General features: G+C 55.0%; 1 protein-coding gene across 6 annotated transcripts in view; it reads left to right on the forward strand.

Moving 5' to 3' along the window:
* Window positions 1-18,008, forward strand: part of KIAA1614 — a 47,533-nt gene extending 29,525 nt beyond the window's left edge. For 3 of the 6 annotated variants that reach the window (XM_082703927.1, XM_082703926.1, XM_082703924.1), the window contains exons 5-10: window positions 1,816-3,356; window positions 5,086-5,242; window positions 6,667-6,925; window positions 11,862-11,989; window positions 12,633-12,817; window positions 16,812-18,008. In XM_082703927.1, the coding sequence (XP_082560053.1) occupies window positions 1,816-3,356; window positions 5,086-5,242; window positions 6,667-6,925; window positions 11,862-11,989; window positions 12,633-12,817; window positions 16,812-17,005 (2,464 nt within the window). In that variant the 3' untranslated portion in view covers window positions 17,006-18,008. Of the gene's footprint in view, window positions 1-1,815; window positions 3,357-5,085; window positions 5,243-6,666; window positions 6,926-11,861; window positions 11,990-12,632; window positions 12,818-14,642; window positions 14,972-16,811 lie in introns of those variants that run through there. The other 3 variants (XM_082703925.1, XM_082703929.1, XM_082703928.1) reach the window with 3 other exon arrangements.
* Window positions 18,009-18,398: the final 390 nt, after the last annotated feature.

The following is an 18,398-nucleotide window of genomic DNA, read 5'->3' on the forward strand; positions in this document are numbered from 1 at the left end:
GAGTGGGGCCAGTGGTGCAGGTGTTCAGAGGAGGAGATACGATCACGGTGCATTAGGTTTCTTCAGAGGAAAAACCAACAGGGGTGTGTGTGTGTGCGCACATGTATGTGATTGTGAGAGAGAGAGAGAGTGTGTGTGTGTGTGTGTGTGTGTGTGTGTATAGAGAGAGAGAGGGACTGAGATTTATTTTAAGAAATTGACTCATGTGATCATAGAGGCATGATAAGTCCAAAATCTGCAGGGTAGGCTGGCAGGCTTCAGACTCAGGGCAGAGTAGCAACTCCAATCTAAAGGCATTTAGTCTATTGGCAGAATTCCTTCTTGCTCCAGAAAGATCCGTATCTGTGCTGTTCAGGCCTCCAGTGGGTTGAATGAGGTCAGCCACATCGTGGATGGTAATCAACCTTATTCAAAGTCTGCCCACCTAAATTTAACCTTACCCAAAAAATGTCTCCACAAAAACATCCAGAAGACCGTTTTACCAAGTAGCTGGGCACCGTGGTACCTACCCATCAAGTAGATGCACAAAAGTAACCATCACACGTGGGATGTCGATGCAGCAGGTAACATGTAACAGATAGGATTCTGATGCAGGCAGGTTAAGAAAAAAGACCCCACCCCCCCCCAAATACCCAGGAAATGGGGCAAGCAGGCTGCATGAGGGGGATGAGGTAGGAAGCCTGGGGGGCCCTTTAGAGTGGTTGGTGGGGGGGCAGAGCTGGGGAGGAAAACATTGCAGAAGGTAGAGGCATGGTATTTTTACCACAAAGACTGGGAGCTGAATCTTGTACCCCCTTGGGGGACAGTGTGACAAGGCTGTGCTCCAGAAGGATCAGCAGACAGGAGGCAAGGAGTCTGGGTAAAAGGCAGGAGTCCAGTGTGAGTGATAGAGAAGTGATAAATGAGAAAGATGGTGTGAATGTCAAACACTGAGCAGTGCATTGACAGGGACGCCACTGCAGGGGAAAGGAGGGGGACATTTAGTCTTTCCTTAGGCAGCCTTTGATAGAAAATGCCTGGAAACTCAAGTTCCTGGCTCCGGGGGGCCCTGGTGTGAGATTTATGTACTGTTTTCTTGAGCGGAGCAGGACTTGACCACCAGCACAGTGTCTCCCGGAGCAAAGGCCGGTGACAGGATGACTCTTCCTAGCACAGTCCTGTCCTCACAGCTTTTCAGAGTGTGGGGAAGGGGCTGAGGAGGGCAGGTAGGTGGGTGCTGGAACAGATGATGCAGAGCCCAAGGAGAAACATTGGTAGCATTCTGTCCAAATTTTGTCTGAGCAAGATGGTTAGGAACCCTGAATGGGCACCCGTGGGAGCAAGAATGCTTAGAAACCCTGACTTCAGGTCACCACATGCTCTGTGGAGACTTAAAATTCACTTTCCCATTAAACCTTTATCGCAAATACAGCATTGGGAGAGTTCATCCCTACCCAATGCCCATGAATGACAGGCTCGCCTCCTAAGTGTGCATGCACACACGCACGCGCACACACGCACGCGCACACACGCACGCGCACACACGCACGCGCACCCCACTACGAGCATTTTGCTGTCATCCTTCTGTACATCCCCTGTGCCTGTATAACGTTTCATCTTGAACCAGGCTGTGCCAGGCTACAGAAGGAAAGCCAAAAGTAAAGAAGCGCCTATAGATTTTGCGCAGTGCTGGGTCTCAGAATCGGGATGGGCTTGGAAGTTACTCGAAACCCACGTGGGGTAACTTTGGAATTGCGGTTATCACAGAGCTGTCCCCCGGGGTACCTTCCTCCGGGTCTCCTGCCTGTGACCTGTCTCCCCCTGTCTCCCCACCAGAGACGGCCGGAGAAGCCCAGCCCCGGACGCGAGGATGCCCTTTGCCTGCAGAGACACGCCGCAGAACGGGAACACGAGCGACTCCTCCAGCGGGGAGTCCAGCAGCGGGCAGTGGCCGAAGCGGGGCGCCTCCCCGTCCCGCGTGCGCTTCGAGGACGAGTCGGCCCGCGACGCCGAGTCCCGCTACCTGGAGCGGCTGCGGCAGCGCCCGGCGCGGGGCGGCGCGGGGCAGACGGCGGCGCAGGGCCCGCTGCGCTCCAAGCCCGAGCTCGCCCACTACGTCCGCGGGGGCTTCGCGCGCACCGACGCCGGCGAGGGCGCGCTCTGCCGGCTCGTGGGGCTGCGGGAGCAGAGGGGCGTCCCCGCGCCGCCCGCGCGGGGCAGCGACAGGAAGTGCCAGGCCTGCGGCAGCCGCCTCGACGACAGGCGCCCCGGCGCGGACCCCAGGGCCCTCCGGGAGCGCGAGGGGGCGGGTGGCGGGCCGGGGGTGCGGGCGGAGCCCCTCAGCGCTCGGGGCCCGAGCCCCCCCTTCAGGCCTCTCCCTGCCGAGCCGGGGGGCCACACCGAGTGGATCCGGGAAACGCACATCGGAGACGTGGTGTGTCCCGGGGAGGCGGACTCGGCGCTGGACAGCACGGACACCTCCGACAGCTGCAGGACGGACAGCGAGGAGGCTGGGACCTCGCAGCCCAGCAGGGCTCGGGGCCCGGCCCGCAGCAACAGCCCCCGTCCGCGGAGCTCCAGGCCCCGAGGAGGCCCCAGGTGGTTCCGGAAGGTCGGATCGGAGCTGCCAGGGAGCCCTCAGGCCCCTCACTACCTGCCGGTGGTTGAGCACATGGAGGGCGTCGCAGAGGTGAAAGAAGGCAGAGGACACCTGCCCGAGGGGACTCGGTTTCCCAGAGAAGATGCTTGCGCCAAGCCTCCTACCCCGGAATCCAAAAAAGCTTCTCTGGGCTCCCAGCAGCTGCCTGGACCAGGGCCGGGAAACCACTGGGTTCACGCTGTGGATTCCCGGGCTCTGAGCAGGACAGCCTGTCCCCTGACCCCTTCCACGAAGCTGGGGTCCTCGGTGCCAGGCAGACAAGCCCTGGATGGAGGAAGCCATGAGTCTCTCCAGACCGTCTCTGCTTCCTCCCTGCAACAGAGTCCCGCAGAGCCCTCTGCCCTGCACCAGGCCCAGAAGCAGACTTCCTTCTCCACCGAAGGCTGGGTACCAACCCCTCCATCTTCAAGGAAAACCACTTCACCTGTGTCTCGCAGGAAGGCAGCCCTGGCTAGGCCCCGCAGGCAGGGAGAGCCTGTGGACCCGCCTCTGCCTCCTCCGAGAAGTGGAGTTCCCAGGACCTGTGAGCTCTCCCCTGCCCAGACCCAGCCCTGCAGCCCTCCAGTCCGGCATCCTCTGCTGGCCCTGTCCACCAACAACTGCAACAACAGCACGCCTCTGAGGCTGCAGGAGTCCCCTGCAGGGGCCGGCCTCGAGGGCAAGGTAGAGGAGGGCCCCTGCAGCCAGGAGCCGCCCCCAGAGAACAGCAGCAGCCACGGTAAGCAGAGACCCCAGGCCCGGTGCTCTGAGCCCTTCCTTACCTTACATCTGACTCGATGGCATAGCTGTGCATACTCCCGGCAGCCTCTTGGAGCCCTTCAGAGCAGTGGCAGGTGTTTCCAGAACCTGCGAGGTCTGTGGGTTGGCTATAAGACTCGACATCAGCCTGGACACAAATTAGCCACCTCCTGGGTGGGTAGGGGGAGGCAGAAGTCAGGGAGGTGGGGGTGATTCCCTCCGACTGCGGGGGACCCTGGGGTGTGTACAGAAGCAGCAAACTCTGGCTGCTGGAGGCCTGGACTTTAAGGGAGTTTTACTACTAACAGAGCAGGAATGATGGAACAGCTCTAGGTTTACTGTTTGCTTAGAGCAGTCGGTGCCTACAATCGCATGGTTGAGGCGCTTTCCTTCAACATCTTCATTTCACTCATTCCCTCATTCATTCGTTCAGCACTGATGGAGCACCTGTTACATGCCAGGCATCGTAGCAGGCACTGTGGGGAGTACATAAGTGAATGAATTCAGCAGGAGTCCTGCCCTCGAGACCTTCTGTGGCCAGGCAGACATGCCGTCTAGTCACACCGGTCAGTAGGCAAAGCCGTCCCAGACCTGCAGCCCTCTGGACAGGATCCTGGGTTTCAGCAGGAAGGGCTACAAAGGGGTGAGGGACATCACCACCGCCCTTGGAAGATGTCCTCATATTGTGGACCAATCCTGGGCATCACTGGTCATGGGTTCTGATCCCTGGTGCTGTGATCTGAGGGGAGCAACTCGGCCGTTTCACTCTTAGGCAGAGATAACAGATCTGGCCCCCACAGCCTTGCCTTTGCGTGTCCAGAACTGTGACAGCCCTGGGGTTGGGGTGGCTTGGGAGGGATCCAGGGCCTGGAAACACAGTGGAAGAGGACAGAGAGCTGGTAGACCGCGCTGACATTACTGAAGGTGTGACGGCCAAGTGCCCTCCCCCGGGGCTGCTCGCCACCCCCTCTGCTGCACACGGGGACACAGACATTTTCCCTCTCCTTCCCCTGCTGACGGGAGCCTGTAGAGGGCAGGCACTCCCCTGAGCTGCCTGTTGCCCACCCCCTTCTAAGGTCTGGTTTCTTTGGTGGGGCGGGCTCTAGGCCAGCTGCTGGCTGCCCCCAGCCACTTCCTGAGAGGCTCTTGTCCTACAGCCACTGGCCTTTCTGGGCAGCTTGGCCTTCTCCGGCTCGGACTCCTCCTCTCATTAGCCAGGAGGTCTTGGCCAGGCCACGCTAGCCCTCCATGCTCCAGGCTCTTCCTCTGTAACCTGGGGCTCCCGCCTCTCTTGTTGGGCATGTAGAGGGTTTAATTCATTGCTGAGCACCTCAGACATGCTCCAGAAAGGTGCCTGTCATTACAGCTGTTAGACCTCCCAGCCAACAAGACTGTGGTTTGCGTCCCAGGAATGCAGAAGTTCCCCATTCCCAACCATGTCTCTTGTTATAGGAAGGGCATGACTTCTCACCAGCAGCCCCCTCATCGTACAGACATTTATTCATCACCAGCTGTGTGCCAGTTGCGGTGCTGGGGGTGGGGTACCATAGCAGTAAACAGCCCCTCATTCCTGTCCTGCTGTGTGGGGGGCTCTCCACTGCCTCTGCTTCTCTCCTGGGGCTCCCGCCTCTCTTGTTGGGCATGTCCCCTCCCATGACCGTGACCTGCGGGGACGGCTCAGCGACACGGGAGGGCTGTGGTCGTTGCAGGAGGAGTGCAGGGCTTTCCCGACCCCGCAGCTGCTGGCACGGTCAGCTCCATGAGCATCACCCTTTCCCTGGCCTCGGAGGAGCCAGAGTCCAGCCAGGAGCCAGAGGGAGGTCTGCAGAGGCCAGAGATGAGTCCTGGAGGGCAGGTGCCATCCCGGTGAGTGACGGGAGCAAGGGCCTTGACTGTGGGACGTGGGGGGCTGGGTAGAGAAAGAGACCCCCGCTCCGTGGCATGACTGGCCTCACTACTCCGAAATCCTTAGAGGCTTCCTAGACTTCTTCTGGGCATGGCACCGTAAGACTCCTCTCCCCGCCACTCTGAGTGTGTTGCACACGCTTGCTCCTACCCTAAGCCTCAAGCTCCTGGTACTGTGGTCGGCACACTTGAACAGACAGTCCCGACCCTCGGGGTGCCCCCCAGGCAGGGTGGCCAGAGTGCCACTCGTTTCTGACTCAGGGCTGGGAAACAAGCCTGGCATTCACCTTTCTATTCATTCTCTCCTTCCACGCGGAGGGGCTGAGTCCTCGCCCCGAGTCCTCAAAGTCTCGGTGAGCCAGTGCCGTGGCCATGAGGTTCTTTCCTGCACTACACCACATTCCTGGTGACACGGAGAGCCAGGGCCCCATCTCTGGCGCCGTGTGCTCTCCAGAACCCCAGCCCCTACACTCGCTTTCCCCCGACTTCTCCACGAGGGTGTCTGAGAGGCCCCTGACCGAACCGCTTCCCCAGGCCTTCTTCCGGCAAACTCCCCGTCCACACAGTGCTCGCTCCCACTCGCCTCCTGCTGGCCTCTCTGAGCCCCTGGCATGGCCCTCCAGCTGCTTTCTCCCGGTCTGGGCTGCATGACTTCTTTCTGACAGCTCCAGCAGCTCCAGTGGCTCTTGCCTTCACGGTCGCTCCTACATTCCTTCTCGGCACAGCAGCCATTAAATAATGTCATTTTTCCTGCTGAAAACCCCCAGTGATTTTTTTCTCTGCCCCTTACCTTGCCTTCCGTGCTTGGTGGAATCCAGCCCACCTGCCTGCCTTGCGGGCTCCGACCCGGTGCTAGTGGCCTACATGGGGCCTCTTCCTGCCCAGGAGCTGTGGCCTCCCCCTGCCCCGGGTTCTCGCCTGCGGCCTCGTCAGGACGGCTCCTCCTTACCGTTCGGCTCCCAGCCCGATGCCATCTTCTCAGAAAGAGCTGGCCACCCTCTCTCTCGGCTTGGCATTTCTCGATACTTGCTGTGGGTTTTTCTCCTTCATTTACTAGTCTGAGAGTAAGGACTTTGTCTGTGCCATGTCACATACCCCTGTTGTTTCTAGAAAGCACAGAGGCTCTGAAGAAATGCTGAATGAATGGATGGAATGAGTGGGTGGGTGAGCCCGTAGTTGGGGGTGAAGCACAGGGTCTTGCCTGAGCTCTTGTTTGGAAAAGCTGCCCAAGCAGAGCATCCTGCGGATGTCCTCTCAGGCTTTCTGTAGCCACCTGCCACGTTGTCCACAAGGCTGTCCGTCCTGGGGCCCGCAGGACCCCAAGGGACTGTCCGCCTTCCCCCCAGCCACCTGCCGCCCGCTTCACGTCCAACCTTGCATTGCAGAGCATCCCCGGGGGTGAGCGCGCGACCTGGGCCGCGCTCTGCCGCCCCTTCTGACGGGAGCAAGAAAAGCAGCACCAGCCTGGCCTCCACCCTGGGGCTGAAAAAGCTCTTCCAGGCCCTCGGCCACGGCGCCAGGCCCAAGCTGGGCAAGGCCCGCAGCCATAGTGTGGAGCAGCTGCAGCCCCCTGCGCCGGGCCCGGCGTCCCACACCAGCACCCCCAGAGTGAAGAAAGCCCCGTCGTCACAGTCCCTGCATCTGGTGAGTCTGAAGGGTCCAGCCAAGGGCTGAGTGGCATCAGTGCCACTGGAATGGAAGGTGACATGATGGGAAGGGCTGAGGATGCCCCCTGAAGAGCCCAGGTGGGGAAAGGGAAGCTACTGACCTCCGCACACTTGATCCACAAGACTCGGCTCCCCGCAGGGGTAGGCAGCACCCCGCGGTTCTGTTCTTCCACAGATGGGCTCATCCTAAGCTTCTCTTCCACAGATAGGTTCATCCTAAGCTTCTCTTCCTCCCTTTGTCTCTCCCTCAACTCTGCCACCTCTGCCAAGTCCTAGAGTCTACTGCCTGATCATTCTGGAACCTTCTTCATGACCACAGTGACTGTTAGTCTGCCCAGCTCACTTCACACCCAGACTAGCGCGAGAGCCTCCCGACTGTCATCCCTGTGATGTCTTTCTCCACCTGGTTTCCACAGTGGTCCTTCTGATACACAGATCTGGTTATCTACCCCCTTGCCGAACATCCGCCATTGGCCCCTTAACACCGGCGGGGTAGAGTTCAGATCACCTGACATGGCCAGAGGGCTTCTGTGATCTGCTTTCATCTCTCATCACTCTCCTTCTAAACGTCCTCTCTGATATCCTTGACCTTGCTGTTCTGTCATTAGGCCACACACTGACTTTGAACGTTCACCTGAAATGTTTCTCGCACCGTCTCTCCCTGCTAATGTCTGTGTTTATCTGTGTTCATCTGACAACTTCAGAAATTGCCTCCTCCATGAAGCCGCTTCCAATCCTTTCTTGGGCTGAGCTGGGCGGGGTTGGGGGGTGGGGGCTCTGCTCTATGTTCCCATCCTATCCTGTGCTTCTCTCTTTCGGGGAACTTGCCATGTAGTGTTTTAATGGATGTTTGTCCCCCTCCCTTCACTGGAGTGTGAATTCTTTGAGGAAACACCCCTTGATCTTTATATTCCTGATACAGGTTCCCCTCATGTCCAAAATTAGAGAGTTCCTACGAAAACGTCCACAAGCCAAAATGGTATAAATTGAAGAAGCAGTCACTGTTAATTAATATGGAAATTTTTTTAACACTCTCAGACCCCCAGAATAACCTCCCTCTGGCTTTTCTGAAACCCCAGGACACCCCTGGCTAGCGGATGCACACATAAACCAAGCTGGAGCCCAGACACTCACAGATGCAGTGGTGTGGCGGCTTGATGTGAAAACACTGACAATTGCTGTATCTTCTTATTGGATTGTCCCCTTAATGATTATATAGTATCCTTTGTCTCTTGTTACAGTCTTTGTTTTAAAGTATATTTTGTCCAGTATAGGTATGGCTACCCCAGCTTTCTTTTCATATCTTTTTACATAATGTTTCTCCATCCCCTCACTTTCAACCTGCATGTGTCCTTAGGTCTGACATGAATCTCTTGTAGGCAGCAGGTCTTGCTTTTTTCTCCATCCCAGCAGCTTGTGTCTTTTGATTGGAGCATTTAGTCCATTTATAGTCAAAGTAATTATTGATACACATGTACTTATTGCCATCGTGTTACTTGTTTTGTGGTTGTTTTTGTAGTTCTTTTCTGTTCCTTTCCTCTCTTGCTCTTTTCTCTCACAGTTCGTTGGCTTTCTTTAGTGATACACTTGGATTCCTTTCTCTTTGGTTTTTTTTTTTTTTTTTTTTTTTTGCATTATCTATGACTGGCTCGTGATTTGTGGTTAGTGTTGAGTTTATCAATTACATCTTCTGCATATAACAGTCTACATTAAGTTGATGGTCACTTCAGACCAAACCCATTCTTTACTCCTCTCCTCCCCACCTCCCCACTCCACATTTTAAGTATATGGTGTCTTACTTTACTTTTTTTTTTTTTTTTTTTTACTTTGTGAATCCTTTGACTCATTTTTATAAATGTACTTGACTTTACTGCCTTTGGGCTTCCTAATTTTCTTATTCCTGTTTCTGGTCTTTCCTTTCCACTCAAAAAGTTCCCTTCAATATTTCTTGTATGGCTGGCTTAGTGGTCATGAAGTCCTTTAACTTTTGGCTTGGAAGCTCTTTATCTCTCCTATTCTGAATGGCAGCCTTGCTGGAAAGAGTACTCTTGGCTGCAGGTTTTCTTCCTTTGGATGTATCATGCCCCTCCCTTCTGGCCTACAAAGTTTTTGCTGAAAAATCAGCTGATGGCCTTATGGGGTTTCCCTTGTATGTAACTGTTCTCTTTTGCTGCTTTTAAAATTCTCTTTATCACTAGTTTTTACCTTTTTAGTTACTATATATCTTAGTGTGGACTTCCTTGGGTTGATTTTGTTCAGGGCTCATTATGCCTCCTGGCTCTGGATCTCTGTTTCCTTCCCCAGATTCAGAAAGATTTCTGCCCCCTTTTCTCTCTCTTTTCCTTCTGGGATCCCTATAACAAGAACGCTTTTATGCTTGATGATGTCACTGAGTTCCCTAAGTCATTTTCATTTCTTCTTGCTATTTTTCTTTCTGCTTTGCAGCTTGATTGCTGTCCAATACTCTATCTCCAGGTCACTGATCCATTTTTCTGCTTCCTCTAGTCTACTAGTTATTCCATCTAGTATATTATTTTTCATCTTAGTTATTGAGTTCTTTATCTTTGATTAGTTCTTTTTTATGCTTTCTATCTCTTTGGTAAGGGTCTCACTGGGGCCCTCCACTCTTTTCTCAAGTCCAGTGAACATCTTTATGACCATTGTTTATATTATTATTATTATTAGAGAGAGGGAGAGAAGGGGGGCAGGAGGGACAGAGGGAGAGGGAGAGAGAGAATCCAAAGTAGGCTCCATGCCCAAAGTGGAGCCTGACACGGGGCTTGATTTCACAACCTGGAGATCATGACCTGAGCTGAAATCAAGAGTCTGATGCTTAACCAACTGAGCCACACAGGGGCCCCTGACCATTACTTTAAATTCTCTGTCAGGCATATTGCTTATCCCTGTTTCATTTAGCTCTCTTGCTCTGATTTTGTCCTGTTCTTTCATTTGGGACATATTCCTCTGTCTTCTCATTTTGTCTAACTCTGTGTCTGTTTCTATGTGTTAGGGAAATCAGCTATGTCTCCTGCTCTTGAAAGTAGTGGCCTTATGAGCAAGAGCTCCTGCCATGCCCTGCAGGGCAGTGTGCTCTGTTCCCTAGAACCTGGCACTTGAGTGGTGTCCCCTATGTGTGTTGCATGTGCCCAGCTGTTTTGTCCCCAGTCTAGTCATCTGCAGTGGCTCTCTTTGCCATTTATGGGCAATGTTTGGTCCCTGCGGTGTTAATGGGCCACTGTTGGGCTGTCTTAGACTTGACTCAGACCAGGAGTTTGCCAGAGATGCAGTAGTGTTGAACTACAGGACATTTTCTCTGTATTGCTCCCCGAGAAGTTTTTGTAGGTAGGCAGGGCCTGCAGTCAGACTGGATGTCTGCCCCCAGCCCACCATTGGGGCCACAGTCTCAGACCAATGTGCATGGTTATCATCCCCTCTCTCCAGGGCAGGAATCACTGTTGGGGCTTCTTTGCGCACTACCAGGCTGTGGCACCACTTTGAATGGGCTCTGGCCAAGGGCATATTGGAGGGGCCATGTGCACAAGAGAATGAGGGTATGGGCCATGCTGTTAGCAAGTTAGGTGCTAAGTGTTGGTGCTGTACTTGTTCCCCGAGCTATCCATGTGTCTAGGCTGAGGGGCAGGGGAGGGAAATGGTGCCTACCAGCAACTTTGTTCCTAGAAAAGTCTCCCAAAGATCCCTGCCCTTCCAGCACAGGCTCTATTAGTAAACAAATCTCCCTCCCATATATCCCAGTTGTTTTTCATACTGCTGCTTCTCTCTGCTGTATCTCAATGGGGCTTTTTGCTGTGCCATCTCTTTAAGTGCAGGGATTCAGTTTCCAGTCATCTTGCCAGGTCTCCCAGAGCCAAGGCCACTGATTTTTAAAGTTCCGGTGTTAAGCCCCACTGATTTTAAGAACTCCTGAAATGAAGCCTCTCTGGTTTTCTTTGTCTTTTTTAAAATTTCTTTTCTTTTGTTTAAAAGACTTTATTTATTTATTTGTCAGATAGAGAGACAGTGAGAGAGCACACAAAGCAAGGGGAATGGCAGGCAGAGGGAGAAGCAGACTGCCAGCCAAGCAGGGAGTCTGATGCAGGACTGAATCCCAGGACCCTGGGATTATAACCTGAGACAAAGGCAGAGGCTTAACTGACTGAGCCACCCAGGCATTCCAGGCCTCTCTGGTTTTCAAAGCCAGATGTTATGAGGGTTCATCTTCCATGTCAGGTTCCTCATGCCTGGTATGCTTGGCATGAGGGTTTGGTCCTCTTCTCTCTCTGCACCCAGTGTCTCTCCCTCCCTCCGATGGTCCTGCAGGTCCAGTTAGCTCCCAGTTTCTGCCCCTCCTACCCTCTTCAGTGTGGACTCTTCTCTATGTTCAGGTGCAGAGAGTCTGTTCTGCCAGTCTTTGGGTTGTTTTATGGGTTACTTACACTGATATGCATGTTATCTAATTATATCCATGGGATGAGGTGAATTTAGGATTGTTGTATTCAGCCATCTTTCCTGGAAATCCTCAGATAAAAAATTTTTAATGTAAACAATCATAAAAGTGATACTAAAGAATCACAAAATCACAAAAACTCTAAAGCCATGTTTATTATCCTTCAATTAATTTGCTTTCACTCTTATTTCTTAATGAGAAAATTAGATTTTCTTTATAAATGAAATTATTAGTATCCTAGCACTAAGATTTTTGGCCAAAATTAAAATTGACCTTCAGATCACCTATATAGACCTATCTGCTTGAGTAAATTATGGTGATTCCAGATGGGCACTTTGAAGTAGTGACAAAAGCTTGTGTCCCCACTTTCATAAAAAGCCCTCGACTGAGTTCACGGTTGGGGTCAGGTCTCTGCCAACCCCTGGCCCCTTGTCTTTTCTTACCTGCAATATTGGACTCTTACCACCAGGTGTCGCCGTCCCACCAACATCGGAAAGCTGCCTCCTTTCAGAACCTCCATTCTCTGCTGAGTGGCAAGGGAGACCGGTCCAGCCTCTACATGGTAGGGGAGTCAGGGGACCACAGTGCAGCTGGCCGGTAAGAGTGGGCAAGTGGCATGGGGGGTAGACCCAGAGCGTCATCAGTAGAGGGGTAAGCTTAACTCGGTCCTTCATCAGGTGCCATGGGAGTCTTGGAGCCCACACCTCAGAGACTTGCCCTGTGCACCTGAGCTCTGAGAAGTTGTAGAGTTGGTAGAATGGGGGGAGTTGGAAGGTTTGATTCCTCCATCCCTCTGCTGTCTGATGACATGCTAAAATTAGAATGTTCAGAGAGCTTCCTGAACCAGGAATATCTGATTAGAGATCCAGAGACAGGGTCCCCAAAGAGGCACCTGACTTGTGTCCCTGTCTAGAGGACTCCCACCCCTGCCCCCGACAGGACCCTCTGGGGTAGCTGCTCTTCCCTGCGGCTCCATGGCGTCACCTCAAGTGGCCTGTTCCCTCCTGGAAAAGTTCTATAACATTATAGCTTTTGTTAGATTCTCAGAGAGGTCTGTGTACCACAAAGATCTAAAATTGTGTGGAGGAGGTGGGAAGAGGGGAAGTAGGGGGCCTGGGGTTCGCAGCGGGCTTTGCAAAGCCTCAGAGAGAAGAGGTGTCTGTCATCTTTAAGGAGGGGAGTGATTGGGCCCCAGGGCCCAGCCCTCTCTGCACTCACTGTGTCTCCGGTCCCCTGGCAGAGTAGCCAAGGCCTCACCCCGGCGTGCCCTCAGTGTGGAGGACGTGAGCACCCCCAGCCAGACGCGTATGGTGGGCCGCGTAGTAGAGGTGTTCCCAGATGGCACAACCCAGCTGCAGCTACAACGCTCCCCAGAGGGCTCTTTTGGCTTCTGCGTGGCCTCGGGGGATGGGCGCCGCGACACAGGTATGGCCCCTCCCCTCCTCTGGGCTCCACATCCGTGGGGCCTTAGCAAACCACTTTTGGCTGTGGGCATTTCCAGAATGTGGCTGAGACGCGGAGCTCCAGACTCAGACAGCCTCATAGCCAAAGAGCTGCAATTCTCCCTTCAGGGGCTCTTCGGGAAGAGTCAGGTGCGGGGCTGCTGGGGTGGGTAGGGAGGGCGAGGCGGACTTTGCTGCCCTTGTACTGTGCGCTGACATCCTGAAACCGGAACCTTGAAGGCTTCTTGCTGGAGCGCCCAAGGGAGACGATGCTTGCTGGGTCTCGGGAGCCCTTTGATGTGGCTGATGTGTGTAATGGCTCCCTTCCTCCTGCGGCTGAGCGTGGCTGGGCATCTGAGCCCCTCCCGCAGCGCTGGCCCCAGAGGGCAACGTGCTCAGGGATCCTGCCCTGGCCACGCTCTGCTGAGTGATCGCCTAGGTCAAAGTCATGTCACCGGGAAAAAAAAAAATCTGCCTGCTGCCAGGTTTGCACGCTGCAGCGAGTTCTTACCTCTGTTCCATCCTTCATTGTTTCAACAAGTTTACACTGAGCTCCGACCAGGTGTTCTAGATACAGGGTAGGGCAGGAGCGGTTTTTTTGAGGACGGTTTGTCCTCAAAAGCCCACGTTCCAGGGAGGGAGGCAGCTGTACCTACAAAAAAGTATACACGTTTATATATTCTCCAAATGAGGTGCCAATTCGCAGAGAGTTCCAAGACACAAATCCGGGCAAAGCCGGGTAAGGGCTGGCGTGCGGGTGGGGCAGCCCGTCCCAGCGGAGGATGCTGGAGCAGACCCGGGTGCGGGAGGAGCGGGTTGTGTGCCCGCAGAGCTGATCTGCACGGAGCAGCAAGGGGGAGAGAGGCTGAGCCCGGGACGGGCGTTGCCCGCCTCCCCGCCCCCCCACCGCACTGAGCTGGAAGGTGGTGGGACTTGGAGCCCCACCAACGTGCTCTGATTTGTGCCTGGAACCGTGTCGCTGCCCCGCGGCCGGACCTCGAACAGACGCTAGTGAGCCAAAGGTAGACCAGAGAGACCCTTTGTAAAGATCCTGTGGTGGAAAGACTTGACGGTGGGGGCTGGGGCTGGGGAGGCGGTGGGGATGTGGGAAGGGCTGGACTTGAAGGTGGTGTGACTCAGTTTGCTGATGGATCTTACCTGAGCATGAGAGGAAGAGGATGAGCTCCCCCCACGCTGGACCTCAGGGCGGGTACGGCGTCTGTCCTCACAGGCAGATGGCATTTGTGAAGCTGGGCTGGTATTCCCAAAGCGCTAGCAGGCTGGTAGGCACTCCGCCTCCCCTTTCCTCAGTGAGGGGCGGCAGGCCTTCCCGAGGGGCAGAGAGGTAGGTGACATGGCACGGTTTGTACTCCAGAGCCTCTGCTTTGCTGTGTGGCCCACGGAGGTTACTTACCTTCTCTGAGCCTCAGTTCTCTCGTCTCTAAGCTGAAGATATGCTCAGACCTGCCTGGAAGAGTCAGGAGCTTCCCGTGAGGGCCCTGGGACAGTGCCTGGCACTTCTCTTCCCTTCCCTCTTCACAAAGAGCATTTGTATTTGGGAAGCAGAACTCTGCCAGGGACTTCCATGATCTGCCCCGTCTGTCCGTGTGAGGTCACACACACCCGAGCAGGATGCTCTGCCCTTCAGCGTCCCCCGGAGTCCTGCTGGGCCGCGTTGCAGGCGGTCACAGAGTTGATGTCTGCTGGGCAAGGGTCTCTGGTGACCAGGGCTCCTTGGGCTCTGCCCTGGCCCACCCCCCAGGGCACCCCTCACCTAGGTTGGTACGAGCTCTTCCCTGCCCTCCCAGGTGGTGCCCTGCTCCTGCTGCTGCTGTTGGCCTTTGGACGTCTCTCAGAGACCCCCAGGCACGCGGGACATGACTGGTGCTGGTGCCTGTGGGCCACAGACTGTCCTCTGACAGCCAGGGGTCGCTTCTGCTGGGCCTCAGGGGGGCCGTGAGCTGGGGCCGGTCTGCATTCCTCGCCAGAACATCAAGGTGCTGGGGTTAACTTGCTGGCTGTCACACCGGAGAGCCCGTGAGAACAGCAGGCTTGGCCTGCTTCTGAGTGCCACACAGAGATCAGACGTGCCTAACACAGGCCATTTCCAGCAAACAATAAATACCTACGACAGCCATTCTCCGTCCTATTTTTGTCATGACGTTCTGTGCTGAAGCCTCCCCCAGGGTCTCCCCAGAATGACTGGCACGACATGTCCAGCCCTGGCTACATGCTTTTGGAGTTTCTCATGGCTCCCCACATGCACCTCCTGCTTACAGCGGCCATTTCTGTAGGCCCACCCCTCCCCCTCCTGACCGGCCCTCTCTCTGTGCCCAACATGCAGACGGGGCAAGTAAGCAGTTAGAGCCTCCGGACGGAAGGGGACAGAGAGACGCCGGGGGTTGAGAGAAAGGCCTTGAGCCCCTGAGATGGTCGGCATCCCTCATCAGGAGGGAGGCAGCCTGGCGGCCAAGGCTCTGCTTGGCTGAGAAGCCCCCGCGCTGGGAGAGAGTTCCACAAGTCAGACCCGGGACGGGCTGTGTCAGAGGCTGCTTTGGCTGGACTCTGAGCGACTGACCTTCAGGCGCCTTGAGGGAGAGTTCAGTGCTTCCAGACCCCCATTTCAGAGGGTGGCTCCACAAGGCTTGCTGGAAGCTGGGCCGAACAAAGCTCGTGTGGGGCCAGCGGCGGAGGTGGGGGAGAGTAGAGGCAGGACATCCCACTACGGTTCAAGTGTTTTAAATGCCCTCAGGCCGGAGACCGAGCCACCAGAGGAGAGGCCCCTGCAGGCCCTTTCTAAGGAAGCGGATTCTAGGACGCAGAAGTAGAGTGGAGTGTGCGGCCTGGGCTGGGGAGCTGCGAGGTCGTCTCAGGCAGCGCCGAGTGACCCCCCTGAATTCTGCACATCGTCCACAGCCTGGCCTTGTGCTCTCAGAGCACCCGTGTTCACTCAGTGTGTGAGGGGGTGCGGGCTGGTGCCCAGCTTTCCCCGGAAGACTCTTCGCTCTCTTAACTGAAGGGGAGTCTGGAAGGTTTTCAGAGGAAGTTGAGGTGAGAGGGGTCCCTCAGCAGGACTGGCCTGCACTGTGCACTCAGGAGAGTCCCGGGGAGCTCAGGCTCACCAGCCTCAAGGCCCCACAGAGTCTGCTCCTCGGGTGTGGGCTCCCCGAGTCGGACCTAGGGAAAGGGGAAGAAGTGGGTTCTGCCTAGACGGACACAGGCCAGGCAGGGCCTTCCGAGGGGCAGTGTGGGGGACAAGATGTGTGTGAATAAGGGACAAATGAGCCAGCATGGTTTTTTTAAATAGGGTGTGGAATTTCTATGTTTCCTGGGCTTTTGCCTGGATGCTTCGAAATCCCAGAGAGGAATCACTCTGAGGAAAACTGAGGCCAAGGCTGGTCCTAACAGGAATACGAAGCAAACCAGGTTTGGGTTGACCTCAGCCACGTTCCTCACTCCAGTGATACCTTCCCACGGCCCCACCTACCTGGAGGCAGCAACTGGATGGTTTTTGTGAATCCCAACCAGTGGCGGGCGTGAAGTTGGTCTTTTTCTTAACTTTTAAACATCAGTTTCCTTCCTAGTCTACAATCAAAGCTCACCTCAGGAAAATGTAAGATTACCTCATTCACACTGGGGTATACACAAATAACAGCTTAGAGCATTATTAGCTGAAAGTGTTCTTTCATTAAAGCCTTATTTGTGCAGCTTTTTAAAAGAGAAAAATGAAACGTTAGCCTCAGGTATCATTTCACACTGTATCTATGTAGAAAGTCAGTTGTGGTTGTGAGGTAGACTAATGAGGGTGTGTACCTGTCTGTGTGTGTGTGCGCACGCGCGTGTACACGCATGGAGCAGTGCGCTGTATGAGCACCTGCACCCCCCACCGCTGCCTGGGACAACGCCCACCTGGTCAGGGTCCCACAGAGCTGCCTCTTTGGATTTCATGTGCTCAGTTGTTCTGTTTTCCTTTGCAGGGCTCTACGTGCAGGAGATGGCTGATGCGAGCATGGCCAAGCTGTACTCGGGGCTGCTGGGGGTAGGGGATGAGATCCTCGAGGTGAATGGGGCCAAGGTTGCAGGGCTGGGCTTGGCTCACATTAAGGAGCTCCTGGCCCACGCAGAGAGCTTGTCAGTCCGTGTGCTGAGGCAGAGACCTTTCCCTCGGTGACCCAGGGCTGCTCTTGGCCTCACTGTCACCCCCTCGGCTGCCCTGACCTGCCCCGGGAAGGATGGCTGGAAATGCACTGCATGAAGCTGCTTCGGGGACAGGAAACAGGTCATGGTGGTGTGTAGCCCCTTGGCTGTGGTGGGGTCGCTGGGATGGAGCACCTTCAGGGGAGGGCGGGATGGTGCGTTCTGTTTAAGGATGTTAATTGATGCTGAACTGGGGACAGAAAACATGGCTCTCCTTCCGAGCCGGGAGTGGTGTCAGTGTCCTTCTGTACCCTTGTTGGCAGGAGGAGGAGAGAGACTCAGGGGTACTTGTCTCCTCACCCCCAAATCTCATCCCACTCCTGAGCAGGGACTCCCCCAGCCTCTACACTCCAGAACCAAAGAAAGTGCTTGGCCCTATTGGCCGTGAACCTGCCTTTAAAATCTCAAGTTCTCCATGTCCCATTTGACACTTTGCTCTTTTTCCAGAAATGGGTCAAGTGTCCTAATGTAATGGCCTTATAGCCATTGGCCATATATTCTAAACCCAAAATTGGAACATGTGGTCTGGCATGAGAGCTTATCTGGTAGCCAGAATATTAAGAATCTCTGGGAAATTTTTGTGATATATAAAGTTAAGGGGGAAGAAATGAACCAGAGATTAAGGTGAGGGAAGGGCAGCTCTGGCCAGTAGGTCTGGCCAGCCAGCCGCTCCCCCACAGCCCCCTGCCCTCTGCCTCTGCCCAGGCCGGGCGCTGGCGAGCAGGGCCTGCCTGCCTTCTCTGGTGGAGTGTGGACACCAGCTGCAGCTGGTGCCAGGCTGTCCCCAGCCACATGTGCTCTGCCCAGATTCCCTGGTGGCCTCTGTGGGTGGGCCGGCAGGGAATGCAATGACAGGGTACCGGCAGGGGGATGGGCTCTCCACCTGGGTGCTTCCCAGCTCTCAGCCCAAAGGGTTGGGACTCTCTGGGAGTAGATGACTGTGTGTCAGTCTTAAATTATTAAAAAGCAAAGCTGAAGCTTCTCTTGCTCTGAGTCTCTCAGTTCTGGCCTGGATGCTCACTTGACCTTGAATGGCCTAGAATAGGGGTCTGGGGTGGGGGAAGAGGGAGGGAGAAGGTGGGCACAGCAGTGAGCTGTGTTGGGCTTGCCAGAGGGGAAGGCCGGCGTTGTCCCCTGGGGTTGGGGTGACAGTCAAGGTAGATGCAGAAGCTTCCAGAGACAGCCCTTCGGCTGGGAGAGGAGCCTTGGGCAAGGTACATTTCTGAGCAGAAGACGAAATGGAGCTAGGGGCTTTGGGTAGGTGATACTGGGGGGTGAGGGGGCAGGGATTGCAGAGGGCAGCTTCAGGGCTGTTGGTAAAACACACAGCCTTTGCTAAAATGAATGTCATAGTGGCTCTCAGTGGG

This window comes from Mustela nivalis, assembly GCF_964662115.1.
Source record: "Mustela nivalis genome assembly, chromosome: 16".
In the NCBI taxonomy this organism is placed as follows: Eukaryota; Metazoa; Chordata; class Mammalia; order Carnivora; family Mustelidae; genus Mustela; species Mustela nivalis.